Source organism: Schistocerca americana, chromosome 4 (assembly GCF_021461395.2).
Source record: "Schistocerca americana isolate TAMUIC-IGC-003095 chromosome 4, iqSchAmer2.1, whole genome shotgun sequence".
Classification (NCBI taxonomy): domain Eukaryota; kingdom Metazoa; phylum Arthropoda; class Insecta; order Orthoptera; family Acrididae; genus Schistocerca; species Schistocerca americana.
In genome coordinates, this window is record NC_060122.1 from 675,242,181 (window position 1) to 675,257,365 (window position 15,185).

At 40.2% G+C, this 15,185-nt stretch overlaps 1 protein-coding gene across 1 annotated transcript in view; it reads right to left on the minus strand.

Moving 5' to 3' along the window:
* The window catches only part of LOC124613705 (spidroin-1-like), a 133,031-nt gene extending 119,812 nt beyond the window's left edge, over window positions 1-13,219 (minus strand). The window contains exon 1 of the mRNA XM_047142423.1: window positions 13,207-13,219. Coding sequence (XP_046998379.1) covers window positions 13,207-13,219 — 13 coding nt within the window. The remainder of the gene's footprint in view (window positions 1-13,206) is intronic.
* Window positions 13,220-15,185: the final 1,966 nt, after the last annotated feature.

Consider the following 15,185-nt stretch of genomic DNA (forward strand, 5'->3'; position numbering starts at 1 on the left):
AATATGGATACTATGCAGGGGGAAATTGACAACATTAACAGTAGGTTTGATGTTGAAATTCTCAACATCCAAGAGAAAGTAGAGTATCTAGTTGAAACAAAAGTAGACGAAAAAGTTTTTGGTCTTAAAACTGAGATCATAAACGAATGCCAACATGGAATCTCACAGTTGAAAAAAGCCGTTTCAGATACTGAAGGAAATTTAGGCGAAAAATTTACCGGATGTGTACAAAAGTGTGAACAAAATACTTCGGAATTTCAAGGCAAAATTTTCGATCTTGAGAGTAAAATTAAAGATAGGCCTGGTGTTGTCTATAATGACACACCACTTACGAAGCTATTGGAAGGTGAGGAACGCTTCGATCCCGCCAAGAAACATAACGGATGGCACCCGTTAGATTTCATCAAAAATTTCGAGAGGATGTTTCCTGAACACTTGTCTGGTCAGGAAAAGATAAACGTAGTAATTAGCGCCTTAGCAGGTGACGCTAAGTGATGGGGAATTAGCTTGAATACCGAACAAATGACGTTCGAAGAATTCAAACAAAAGTGTACGGAAGAATATTGGTCCGAACAAAAACAGAATCATCTGTGGCGCGAGTTTATCATGGCAAAGCTTCATGATAATAGGAGCAGGAATTCTTTGAAAGATTTCTGCGAATACTGGTACCGAAAATTGACACATTTAAGAGGGAGAAGATCCGATTCTGAAATCATATGGGAGCTATATAAAAAGCTTCCAGAAGATTCAAAGAGATATGTGGGAAGCAATCATCGTAGCTTCCAAGCGTTTCTCGAAAGGGTCGAAGACGAAGACCACTGGCGCGAAATTCGTGCCAATTATCAGAGTTTTGGTAACAGAAATAACCGCAATAATGACGAGAGAAATGACGGCGAAGGCTTTCGCGTCAACGTGATACAGAGAGGCAGAGGCAGAGGCAGAGGACGAGGGGGTTATCCAGGTCGCGGTAGAGGGCACACCGCGCAAAATAATAACGACGCGGGAAACTGATTTCCGCGAACGTTGCGGGCCAAACGGAAGCGGACAGTATATACCGGCCCCGATTTAAGAAAAGTTACCGGACCGACAGTAAAGTTATGAGACAGGTTAGAGACAGGCGTGGAACGACGCAACGTGTTGTTGCGAAACAAGCGTCAGGTGCGAGCCAGAATGAGTCATCCTCGCTGCGCGGAGTGCTACATGTTAACAGGCGAGTGGAGCATCAGAGGGCAACGGCCCAGCCTAGCAGAACAGATGTTCAGAGAGAAGCCGCTAGCAAGGAGGCAGCATTAGGCACGAACATTGCCGTAAGAGCTGGTGAAGACATTTCGAGTGGTAATTCCGTGGCGAAGGAAATAGTAGATAAAACAGTGGATACACAGAGAGGTGCGGTTAGCAGTGTTAGCAATAAAGTAAAAGGCGAGAATGAATTAGCAGAAGTAACTGATTAGCGTGTGCAGATCGACGATCTGTACAAGGGCCTCAAGCAATGTGACTGGGAGGATTTTAAGAAGGAGTATGAGGCAAGGAGGTTAATTAGTGGAAAAGGAAATAGTAGGGACGTCGATAAGGTGACGTGGCCCGAATTAAAAGAGGAGAGAGTAAATAGCGCCGCGCAAAGTACGGGTGCTGCCGATAGGACGAAGGTTGAAGATAGGAAGGAATTGGAGGATGAAATCCTAAGCATTGACGAGGAAGTAACTTCTGTTAACGATCAGCCAATAGTACAAGCTGTTACCGAAAGGCACCGTGGGAAACGGGCAAGAGTAACGGAAGTCCACGAGGATTACACTAAATATGAAGTAACAGTGGATGTGAGTAAAGCTGATAATGTGGTCGCTTTGTCAAAAGAGGATACTGAGTCAAAATCAAAGTCTGACGAAGATGCAGAGGAAGAACTTAGTGCCTGTCTCATAAAAGCTTTTATGTTAGAACCTGAAAGCGATCCAGAATGGTCGGATTCGGATGATAGTTCAGATGACGAGTATTTCGGTACTAGTGAAAATAATGGGAATACAGCTAATTGCGATATTGTACCTACTGATGACGAAGTTTCAAAACAAAACCCAGATGTTGAGACTGAACACAGAAAGAAAGAGCCACCTAATGACTCAGTATCTATTTTGCAAAGAGTTCAAGTAAGCAAAGACTTTGAACTCCAGAAATCGAAAAAGCCACCACATATAAATGGTTCACAGGCCAGGAACGTATCTTGGGACTATGTACAGTCGACCAAGGTGAGTTGTGGAAAAAAACAGGAAGGGGCATGATTTAGAGTCTGGGGCTGATTTATATTGGACTTTGAGAATGTCATGAACACCTTGCATCATGAATCTACTAGGTTCCCACCGGAAGAAATTTTGTTAGGCAGCAGCAGTAAAAGTTTAATTGAGGGAAAACTAGAGTTTCCTCCTTCTTCAAGCGTGGGATTGAGTCAAAAGAAAGAATTAGTCAGGAAAAGGGCAAAGCAAAAAGCTGAATATAGATCTAAAAGATATGATAAAAAACTGAAAGTTTCAAAATTTAGAATTGGAGATTATGTTCTTTTAAAAACCCACGAAAAATCTAGTGAACTGAACCATGAAATTTCCCAACTTAACTATATTTATAGTGGACCGTATATAATACAGAACATTCCACACGATAATGCTTACTACCTGATCTACCTAAAATCCAAGAGACCTTTAGGTGTAAGGAACGTTGTGGACCTGAAACTGTATGTTCCTAGGAGTGAGTGACCTAAGTACAATCAGAAAGCAATTTGCAGTAAATGTGATGTGTCCTATGCTTAAACTATTTTTTCCAAATGTAACAAATATTTTTAAATATATGTATACCAAGATCAGTGTATTAATGTACTTATGTGAGATTCAGATTACCAAATGTACTATAAATGTAAAGATGTATGGAGAAAAGGGTTGAAAAGAAAAAGCAAATGCTGTAAGCCAGATAAAAGATGGGACTGCCAAAAACCAAAGTGGGCAGTATATGAGTCATAATATAAAGGACTGCCAAAAATCAAAGAGGGCAGATAAATAGTCAATGGAGAATTGTAAGTGTGGTACAGGTGATGTGGTAAAATGATGCGAAATGGACTGCCCAAATCTGAATAATAGGCAGCTAACATATGTAGTGAATTTTTTAAATATTATTGTGTGTTTATTAGTAAATAAGGAAATGGACTGCCATTCAATGAAAGCAGCAACAAATTGTTTTATAGTATATATAGGTATTTGTATCTGCTTTTGTAGATAAGTGTTTGTGTTCCAAAATTTGGTTTTATTTGTTTGAGAAATTTAATAATGATGAGTAATTTGCTACTTAAATAATGTTGTAATAGGAGGATGGACTGTGCTAAAGGCACTTAAGTAAATGATAAGTAAATGTTCTCGATATATTAAAAACGATAGACCTCTATAATTTGCGAGAAAGGAACTTTAGGGATACAAAAATTTTATAATGGCACATTCCTACAAAGATTCAGAACCCCTGTATAAATATAAAGTTCAGTGTTCCCATCAAATTTGCACTTAGTGAAATTTACTGGAAACAGGGGCATGCATAACAACAACAATGCTGTACTACTGTACATATAATAATTTTTTCTTCTGATTTTCGATAAATTAGTTTAATCGATGTTCTGATTTCATTTCTTTTTTGTTTCATGCCATTATGTTAAAGAAACTGTAAACAATTCTCGATGTGAATATTAATGTTTATGTCAAATTTCAAGCAATATTATAACAGAATTGAAATGTAAGAAATGTAGAAACTATTGTAAGATGTTAAAATTGTAATTGTGCATCTGGTCCATACGTAGGCAATGTGTTAGGATATGTAGAATGCAAAACCTCTGGTGAATACCCTGTCTGTAGGGGAGCGGTAAAAGGTGGATGGCAGGCGAGCGCGGGAAAATGCACACGGGCACTGCACGGCATAACGGGCTCAGCAGTAGTAGTCAGAATTGGGCATTGGTCTGAGCAACACGTTCTGGATCGAAGAGGCTCTCCTGGAAGACGTAGTTTCATTGAGCCTCGGATACGCCGTTCCAACGCCTATACGGGATGGCAAAATTCCATAGGCACTAAACGGAAAAGTATTGCGACGCTAAGAAGAAGTAAAGTGCCGATACATCAAGAGCCATTGCTGTGATTGTATGTGTGCTCTGCGCTTCGCCATCTCGCCGCCTGCCAACCGCCACATCGATACAAACAGGTTGAAACTTTTAGCACTGTATTCGTATAGACCAGTGTTACTTTTGTTCCATACTATTCAATAACAACTTAAATTTTACCGGAACTGTCCTATCATTTAATTATCCTCACAATTAACCTAGACAGGGTCCTTTCCAAAAATTGTGAAATCCGAATGTCCCAAGATGAAAAATTAAAGTTTGTGTTAATAATAATTACCTGCAGACCTAGCTATGTTAGAATGATGTTTAAAGAATTGTTTTGTTAATGAACTAATAGACGAATAACAACGGTCTGACAAAGTGGCAAGATAATTTTGATATTGAATTAGTAATGAAACTTAATTATTTCGAGACAGATATAATGGTATTTAAATGAGCAGGAAATAAGACAAAAAGAGTAGTAAATCATATATTGGAAATCTTGAGGGCATAATGATTTCAGTAATTAATTGTTTTAACACAGTAATCATAACAGTTTCAGGGTACCCGCCCCCCCCCCCCCCCATTTCATTCATTTGAATTCTGAAGTGTTCTAAACTGATTTGACCAGCAAAGTCAAAGCCAAAATAGAAACCAAAATTTATCAGTGTTTTACCTTTATCAAAATTGACATTGTGGGTGTGTTTCGAAAGTGCTATTTCCAGGGTAACCTACGCCCGATTTTAATCAGATCAATAGAGAGTACGAAGTTTTGTGGTAAACATTATAGTGTAATGTTATGTATTTATTGTTTATCCATATTAGTACAGAAAGTGAAATTATCAGTTCAGTATATTTTCTGGTTCTAAATTTTACCAGTGTTATTACGGGTCGTTTTGCATGAACGTACATCAACTTGTACAGGGAAGAAACTCAGTTAATGTCTAATTAGGCTAGCGACCGTTTTATTAACAAATTGGTAGCATCTTTTGTGTTGTTTCTTGTCCGTCCTGCCGTGTAGTTGCATTTCGGACTTGCTTGACGTATCATTGTTATTACAGAGTGGGTGTAAGTCTGATTTACCTCCATTCAGGTACACGCGGTCAATATCTAAACGAAAATCCTTTCTCATCAGGTGAAGCCCGTCAACTTACCATAGTACAGGCTTTAATGAGTATTGTGTGCCCCAAGTGCAGCGTTACAACTTCTTCAACTACAGGCCACATGTCCTGTGGATACACGTTGCGTGTCTTTAATGCAGTGGTTTCCATTGCCTTCTGCATCCTCATGCGGTTGATCATTGCTGATTCTTCCGCCTTTAGGGGCAATTTCCCACCCCTAGGACAAGATAGTGCCCTGAACCTCTATCCGCTCCTCCGCCCTCTTTGACAAGGCCGTTGGCAGAATGAGGCTGACTTCTTCTGCCGGAAGTCTTCGGCCGCCAAAAATTAGGCAGTGGCGCGGATTGAACCCGGGACCGAAGACGTTTTGGTTATGATTCAAAGACGCTACCCCTAGACCACGGGTACAGTTTTTGTTTTTGTGCTGGGTCTTGCATATCTATCGTATCGAACGATTACATCGATAGGTCCTGTGGAGAACCAAAGTGCTTAGGATCTATCGTAGGGTTAACTCTGCCGCATGGAGCGCGCGCAGAGAAAGTCTGGCTGGAGTAGGGCGGTGGAGCAGTTGTGTTGTGTGACGCTCCCGCGAGTTGCCGCGCTTTCGGGATTTAGCAGCATGTAATTTCGCTCGACTTGCAGTGATAGTTTCTGACACTGTGTCGCGGACGGGAAGCATTAGCTGGCGCACATCAAGTGCCCGTTTCGCCTGGTGACCGTGTCGAGAAGAAGGCGCGCCAACATACAGCTTCTGCAATAGCGACGGCCGACAATGAGTGACTGTCGCCACCTCCCCGATCGACGACTGCAAACCTTCAATCAACCAACAAGGAAGACTAGAAGCACATAAAGTTTTAGAACTGTATGGCAGACCTCAGCTTTTCAAACTGTTGCATCACAAAAATACAGCAACTTAGCATGTACCTTTGTTGCTCATTGTCCCAATTGCATTACCAAGCAGGGTCCCTTCCTTTCCTGGAATGAACCAGAGTGTCGTTGAAATTCAAACGCCAGCATTAAAGTAATATCATTCCATTTCACTGCTTTAATTTCAAAGGTCAGTTAAAGTATTCATAGCTGGCTACAATATATAGATTACACAAGCAGAAAATAAGAGTGCGAGTTTTGTTACCATATTTTAGCTTGCCTATGACTGCAGCTCAGCTTGGTATGTACTAAATTTTACTATTGTTAATTGTTCAGAATCATTTAATTCAAGTTCAAAGTTAAATCTCTTATTTCTAAATTGTGTAGATTCAAGTAGCTTTAGAAATGATTGTTGAGGTAGCCCAAGACTACCTTATTTTATTGAATTTCGTAGCGCTTCAGAAACAAAGTTCAATATTAATTTCAGTCACTAAATTAACTTTCAATTTTCCGGTTTTATTAATTCTTTTGGTAAATTAAGTCAGAGTGTGGTGAAATTTATTACTTCTGACAAACATTCAGTTTTCACACAACACGTGTCAACCTTCAGTTGCCACGCTTTTAGTGCTAATTATATGTGCATTAATCTTCCATTTTCAGTAATTGTAGTAGTTGTCCATAGGCCTGGCGACCGTGATTTTCCACAAATCTAATTAACGCCAATTAATTGTTAACGTAACGACCACACATTTACTTTCTTTATTAATTTTACCCTTCTCTCAAAATTAATTTCCACCATTTTCATTCGCATTTTTCCTTTCATTTAGATGTAACCCTTTCCGCCCTCTTTACCGACAGATTAGCTTCGGTGACGATAGCTTTTCCTAAATTTCCATTGGGTGGACGCGGTATAATTTTTCACTGTCATTAAGGTCGATAAGTGAGGGAGAGGTTACAACCATAATGCTCGTTGTTCGCTTTCGGACGTTTCAACCCGTGTAGGTCAACAGATGTCTACGCGATGCAGCACAGTGATTCATCTGAAAAGGCCCTGTCATCACTCGGTGGACGTCCGGTTGCAATACTGATGCACGCAGCCTTCGTCGCTGATGAACAACAGTCAGCATGGGTGGGTTCAGGAACCAGGCGCCTATTGCAGAGGTCCATAAGCAGCAACCTTCGCTGAATGGTCGTTGAAGAGACGCTGTTGGTGGCTCCTTTGTTTATCTTGTCGGTCAGTCGCTCAACAATGCACATCTATTCGCCCATACACATCTCGGCAGCAGTCGTTTACCGCCGTCGTGTATGGCTCGTGGTGACCACAGTTGCCTTGTTTTAGAGAACACCATTTTGCCATACACAAACTTTGCCGTGTAGGAAATGCTTCCACCCTCGGCCTGAAAGACAATGATCATTTCCTTTTGGACGTCAGATAAATCGCCCCGTTTCCTCTGTACGACAACGACTGCAGTTTCTCCCGCGTCTCCCGGGGCGGTTTATATACCCTCCACTGCTAGTGCTGCCACCTGCCGTATGTCGGTGGTTACTGCACGTTGACGTCGAACATACGCGATGGTCACATGAATGTGACTGGGTCGTGTGATAATGAATAGACTGAGTTACTGTGATGTACCTTCTGCATTTCTTGCTTTCATGTTTTCGCTGTCTTTAAAGGCAAAGAGGAAAGGTGGAGCGGTAACCCCGCATAGAGCCTGCGCCTACCATCATGTTTTACTTTTTTTATTTTTAAATGTTAAAAAGCATAAGATGTTTTTGCTGTGCCTCGGTTAGAGGAAGGACTCGCTCTCTGCTAATGAACGAAGGTAGACGTATATCATTTTAGAGCGTAATGGGCGGTAGCCATTTAGGTTATGATAATAAGTCTGCATTTTATATGTGTGTAGAAGAAATAACACATTTGCATCTCGTTAGACAAAAATTCAGTTATTATTCCAAGTAGTACTGTAAAATAGAAGGACCGAAGAAGCATACCTGTGTACTTCGGAGTTATCACGAAGATCCGATTACCATATTAAGCACACAGTGAAGATTTTGTAGAAGTATACGGCGATCGGACGTAGTATTATTAATTGGTAAGCATAAATCTACAACAAGTGAAAGACTACTTCTTCCACGCAGAAATAATATGAACTTATTCACAGGCATAGGCCAGCTTATTGTGCTTATCCGAGCGCCGAAAAATTAATCTAATTATTTCCATATATCTAAACATTTTTATTATGTTACTACATTCATCCCCCCATGAACCATGGACCTAGCTGTTGGTGGGGAGGCTTGCGTCCATCAGCGATACAGATGGTCCTACCGTAGGTGAACCACAACGTAGGGGTATCTGTTGAAGGCCAGACAAACATGTGGTTCCTGAAGAGGGGCAGCAGCCTTTTCAGCAGTTCCAGGGGCAACCGTCTGAATGACTGAGTAATCTGCCCTTGTAACACTAACCAAAACGACGTTGCTGTGCTGATACTGCGAACGGCTGAAAGCAAGCGGTAACTAAAGACGTAATTTTTCCCGAGGGCATGCAGCTTTATTCTATGGTTAAATGATGAGGACGTCCACTTGGGTAAAACATTCCGGAGGTAAAATAGTACCCCATTCGGATCTCCGGGCGCGGACTACTCGGTAGGACGTCGTTATCAGGAGAAAGAAAACCAGCGTTCTACGGATCGGAGCGTGGAATGTCAGATCTCTTAATAGGGCAGGTAGGTTAGAAAATTTAAAAAGGGAAATGGTTAAGTTAAAGTTAGATATAGTGGGAATTAGTGAAGTTCGGTGGCAGGAGGAACAAGAACATTGGTCAGGGTATTACAGGGTTATAAATACAAAATCAAATAGGTGTAATGCAGGAGTAGGTTTAATAACGACTAAAAAAATTGGAGTGCGGGTAAGCTATCACAAACAGCATAGTGAACGCATTATTGTGGCCAGGATAGACATAAAGCCCACGCCTACTACAGTAGTACAAGTTTATATGCCAACTAGCTCTGCAGATGATGAAGATGGGTGACTGGAGTTCGAAAGTAGGAAAGGGGAGAGAAGGAACCATAGTAGGTGAATATGTATTGGAGGTAAGAAGTGAAAGAGGAAACCGCCCGGTAGAATTTTGCACAGAGCATAAATTAATCATGTATACACGGAAGAAGCCTGGACATACTGACAGGTTTCAGATAGATTATATAATGGTAAGACAGAGATTTAGGAACCAGGTTTTAAATTGTAAGACATTTCCAGGGGCAGATGTGGACTCTGACCACAATTTATTGGTTATGAACTGTAGATTAAAAGTGAAGAAACTGCAAGAAGGTGGGAATTTAAGGAGATGGGATCTGGATAAACTGACTAAACCAGAGGTTTGTACAGAGTTTCAGGGAGAGCATAAGGGAACAATTGACAGGAATGGGGGAAAGAAATACAGTAGAAGAAGAATGGGTAGCTTTCAAGGATGAAGTAGTGAAGGCAGCAGAGCATCAAGTAGGTAAAAAGACGAGGGCTAGAAGAACTCCTTGGGTAACAGTAGCAATATAGAATTTAATTGATGAAAGGAGAAAATATAAAAATGCAGTAAATGAAGCAGGCAAAAAGGAATACAAACACCTCAAAAATGAGATCGACAGGAAGCGCAAAATGGCTAAGCAGGGATGGCTAGAGGACAAATGTAAGGATGTAGAGGCTTATCTCACTAGGGGTAAGATAGATACTGCCTACAGGTAAATTAAAGCGACTTTTGGGGAAAAGAGAACCACTTGATGAATATCAAGAGCTCAGATGGAAACCCAGTCCTAAGTAAAGAGGGGAAATCCGAAAGGTGGAAGGAGTATATAGAGGGTCTATACAAGGGCTATGTACTTGAGGACAATATTATGGAAATGGAAGAGGATGTAGATGAAGATGAAATGGGATATACGATACTGCGTGGAGAGTTTGACACAGCACTGAAGACCTGAGTCGAAACAAGGCCCCAGGAGTAGACAACATTCCATTGGAACCACTGACAGCCTTGGAAGAGCCAGGCCTAACAAAACTCTACCATCTGGTGAGCAAGATGTATGAGACAGGGAATTACCCTCAGACTTCAAGAAGAATATGATAATTCCAATCCCAAAGAAAGCAGGTGTTGACAGATGCGAAAATTACCAAACTATCAGTTTAATAATCACGGCTGCAAAATATTCACATGAATTCTTTACAGACGAATGGAAAAACTGGTAGAAGCCGACCTCGGGGGAGATTAGTTTGGATTCCGTAGAAATGTTGGAACTCGTGAGGCAATACTGACCCTACGACTTATCTTAGCAGAAAGATTAAGAAAAGGCACCTACGTTTCTAGCATTTGTAGACTTAAAGAAAGCTTTTGACAGTGTTGACTGGAATACCCTCTTTCAAATTCTGAAGGTGGCAGGGGTAAAATACAGGGAGCGAAAGGCTATTTACAATTTGTACAGAAACCAGATGGCCGTTATAAGAGTCGAGGGACGTGAAAGGGAAGCGGTGGTTGGGATGGGGAGTGAGAGAGGGTTGTAACCCGTCCTCGATGTTATTCAATCTGTATATTGAGCAAGCAGTAAAGCAAACAAAAGAAAAGTTCGGAGTAGGTATTAAAATCGATGTAGAAGAAATAAAAACTTTGTGGTTCGCCGATGACATTGTAAATCTGTCAGAGACAGCAAAGGACTTGGAGGAGCAGTTGAATGGAATGGACAGTGTCTTGAAAAGAGGGTATAAGATGAACATCAACAAAAGCGAAACGAGGATAATGGAATGTAGTCGAATTAAGTCGGGTGATGCTGCGGGAATTAGATTAGGAAATGAGAAACTTAAAGTTGTAAAGGAATTTTGCTATTTGGGGAACAAAATAACTGATGATGGTCGACGCAGAGAGGATATAAAATGTAGACTGGCAATGTCAAGGAAATCATTTCTGAAGAAGAGAAATTTGTTAACATCGAGTATAGATTTAAGTTTCAGGAAGTCGTTTCTGAAAGTATTTGTGTGGAGTGTAGCCAAGTATGGAAGTGAAACATGGACGATAAACAGTTTGGACAAGAAGAGATTAGAAGCTTCCGAAATGTGGTGCTGCAGAAGAATGCTGAAGATTAGATGGGTAGATCACATAACTTATGAGGAGGTATTGAATAGAACTGGAGACAAGAGGAGTTTGTGGCCCAACTTAACAGGAAAAAGGGACCGGTTGGTAGCACATGTTCTGAGGAATCAGGGGATCACAAATTTAGCATTGGAGGGCAGCATGGAGGTTGAAAATCGTAGAGGGAGACGAAGAGATGAATATACTAAGCAGATTCAGAAGGATGTAGGTTGCAGTAAGTGCTGGGAGATGAAGAAGCTTACACAGGATACAGTAGCATGGAGAGCTTCATCAAACCAGGCTCAGGACTGAAGACCACAACAACAACAACATTACATTCTTGAAAATTAACCGAGTGCTAGAGACATTTACTTGATAATTCTACAAGTAATGCCACTTGCAATATATTACTGCAGAATAAGTCTGAAGAACTATTCTTAAAGGAAGTCTACTGGTGTACAAATGTGTAAAACAAGAAAATCGTATTATTCTTTCCAGTCAGTGATAATGCCATGAAATCTTGCGGCTGAAGGCGCTCTTGTATTTCGACCATAGGTAATGGCCCATAAATTAATGTCGTGTGACCATACCACGTTAAAAGCTCTGTAAGTCGGCTGCTGAAAGGCAAACAAAAATTTACATATATTTGCATGGGTCGAAAATCTCAATTTCGGGAATGCACATGCAACGATACGTCTTCCCACAACCGATGAGGTGAGCTGGTTCTCAGGTCAGAGAAAGCTTATGGTACAAAGCACAGTGCTACGATTTCTAGTGAAAATAGTGTAAATAGAAACATTAATGCTGGTGATTAAGATAATTTTATAGTAAAAGCTTCATGGGAAAGATAACTCTCAGCATTTTGCATATTTAAGTTCTATTGCATGGTATTACAAAGAACAAGTAACAGTATCTGAAGTATATTTATAGTTTACATGCCCTATAATAGTAGAAAATTGTACTACAGTGCTAGCATCAGCTAATCGCAATGATTAACTATTTTTTTGGTTTTCGAGTGGTGCCTCTTCAAAAACTAAACGACACTGCAACCAGGTGCTCCAGAGGGATAGCTTCGATGTTTTATAAACTACGGTATCAGTTAAAAGAACAGAATACAGTGAGGAGCTAACCATAGAAATAGTAACATAAAGTATTTATCTTTTGTCATTTTGAAACTGAAAACCGACACAGTGTCATCTGCTTGTTTGTTAGTTTGAAAACATGAATCTTCTGTGAGACATTTGTTTGCCCTGCAACGCTGGAGTTGACAGTTAATTCACAGACATAACCTTCGTGTGACGGAAAAATGAGTAGTGATTATTTTATTTAATCTGCGAAATTTGCTGTGCTTTCCGTTGCTAAACATTTTTCGCGAAAGGCCTCGTTCTGTAGTAGCTTAACTATAAATAAAAGGGTTGCGTGAAATTGAGTTTCAACAGCGATAAAAGGGCGCTGACGTGATGTGTCTGTACCACAGTAGAAATGATAATAAGTTTACTCAAAAAAAAAAGCTCAATGCTTGTATAAAATATAAAAATATTTTTAAAAACCCTGGATTACGCTAAAATGTATTACATTCATTTGCATATAAATTAAAAGACACATGTTCAGTAAAATGTTTTTGAATGGAGAATGTTACAACTCGTTTTGTTCCATGATTAAAGGACTATTTGAATAGCGCATTGGGCTAAACCAACAAGTTCGTGTGTCGATGGAAGCCTTCCCTAAGCTGCGTGAGCCAACAAGCAACTGTAACCTGTGTAATACATTACAGTGCTGTAGTATACGGAATTCTAAGTGGAGCGATACTGCAGAAATCATTATTAAATGACAACATATATTTCGTCACAGGAGCAAGGCAACAAATGATATTTAAAATTGTCTCGTAGACGTCAATTCCATTTAACTCCCTTCGTTGTGACGTCGTTTGGAACCAGTTTACACAAAATTTAGAAAGCTGATAACTGAAGCAGATTATAACTTGTATAAGGGTTACTTACCTGTTTCATACATAGCGTACTGTTTTTAACTTGGTGAGCTGGTGTATAATGTACCACATTTACCATTTCTATCATCGTTTATTGCCTCCGAAAGTATCACCATTGCTGTCGCGGAATAGTATTCATTACATGGTAATGATGAAATTTTGGGAACGAGTATTACATTTGTTCTCATTCTCAATGTATCGTATTCTGGTACTGAGTTCTACCACTTTAGTAGCTTCGGATGTTGCCATAATTAAGAAAGGTGATTATTCAGGACGAACCGCCACTTCTCTTTTTATTAACTTCCAAAGCATCAAATCCCACAATTCTTTCTTATCGTTTAGTTATTTACATAAATCCTTTTTATGCGTAACTGACAGTGAACTTGTATATGTTCGAGAGGTAGTGATTCTTTTCATTGAGGAGAGGGAATTCTGAGTCACCAAAGCTCAGTTGGCGGAGATGGTTACAGGTTGATTTATCTTTCTATGCTCTTCACTCCTACTAACTCCAACAAACAACGCCTGTGTATGCGGGAGGTAATACACATAACAGCTTAAGCAATTTCTCTCTGTGCCATGCATTACTTCGGCAATTTGGTATCACGTATAACTTAGCTTTTGTGATTCCAAATTCTGTATGTATTTAATATACGTATTTAATAGATTGGGACTGACAGCTGAATCCTTTCCCTGATTTCGAGACACGCTGCAAGTTGTCGCAATACGATAACCGAGAGGATCTCGATTCGAAGGTGCTCTACGTGTTCTGTTGAACACTTGTGGAATATTTGAACACCACACCCGAGCCGAGAACAGGACCTTCAGGTTTTAGTTAGGAGCCGAATTACGCCAAGAGGATCGAGAGGAAATCGAGAACCGTTACTGAGTGTACTCATGAACATTCACGGTTTTCGGTTCTCGAAAAGGTTCTCGTTTCTATTCCCAGCCCCGCAAAGATTCTTACATGTGTATACATTCCCGTTGAACTGACTCTTACCATGCGAATTCTGACGATAGCTTTCGCTTCTTATAGAAAGTAGAGCATTACTACGAAATACGTATTTTACAAAATTAATATTCGTACTTGGATATTATATTCAAATCAATACAATTTCTTAGAATTTTGCTACGATTTTTTCCATTGACATTTGAGAATCATTATGAAATCACCTTATGAAGGAAGTTGTTTAATTTTCTATGTAATTTTTGGAATTCATTGCTCCAAAATTTCTATCCCAAATGGTTATTTTCACCATTAATAAATGTTGGTGAAATAATTATTACGTCAAAAATTACTTCCGGTTTCATTGAAAAGGAAAGAATGAGGGCACTAATTTGGCAAGATGCGCTTTATGACTTTTGTGGAGACAGAAGGTTTCTTCTGTAGGAATCACCATGGAATGCAGGAACAACGATTACGTGAAACACAACTCGGGTGTTCGTTCTCGAGACTCAGAGGGCAACTGACGACGTTACACTATTTCATGTCGTGTTTCTTCACTTTCGGAAGGTGTTCGACACAGTGCCACACTGTCGACAAATGAACAAAATGCAAGTGTACGGCACATCAGGTGAGCTTTTGATTGGAGAGTTCCTAGGGAATGGGATACAGCACGTTAATCTTAAAGGGAAAAAAAATCCTGAAATGGAAAACTTGGGAAGTAACTCACTGGGGTGTTACAGGAGTATTATTCTACACTATATATATATGAACGAGTCGATAACGTCGGAAGCTCCATGGATTGCTGATGGCATTGCTGTAGAGAGATTTTTTTCAGTCATTAGTCTTCTGACTGCTTTGATGTGGCTCGCCACGAAATCCTCGCTTGTACCCAACTCTCCATCTCAGAGGAGCACTTGCAAACTCCGCCCTTAACTATCTGCTGGATGTATCCCAATCTCTGCCTTCCTCTACAATATTTACCCTCCACAACGTTACATAATTATAGCGAAATGCTGGAAACCCGGACAGAAGACAGCTGCTGATGCATG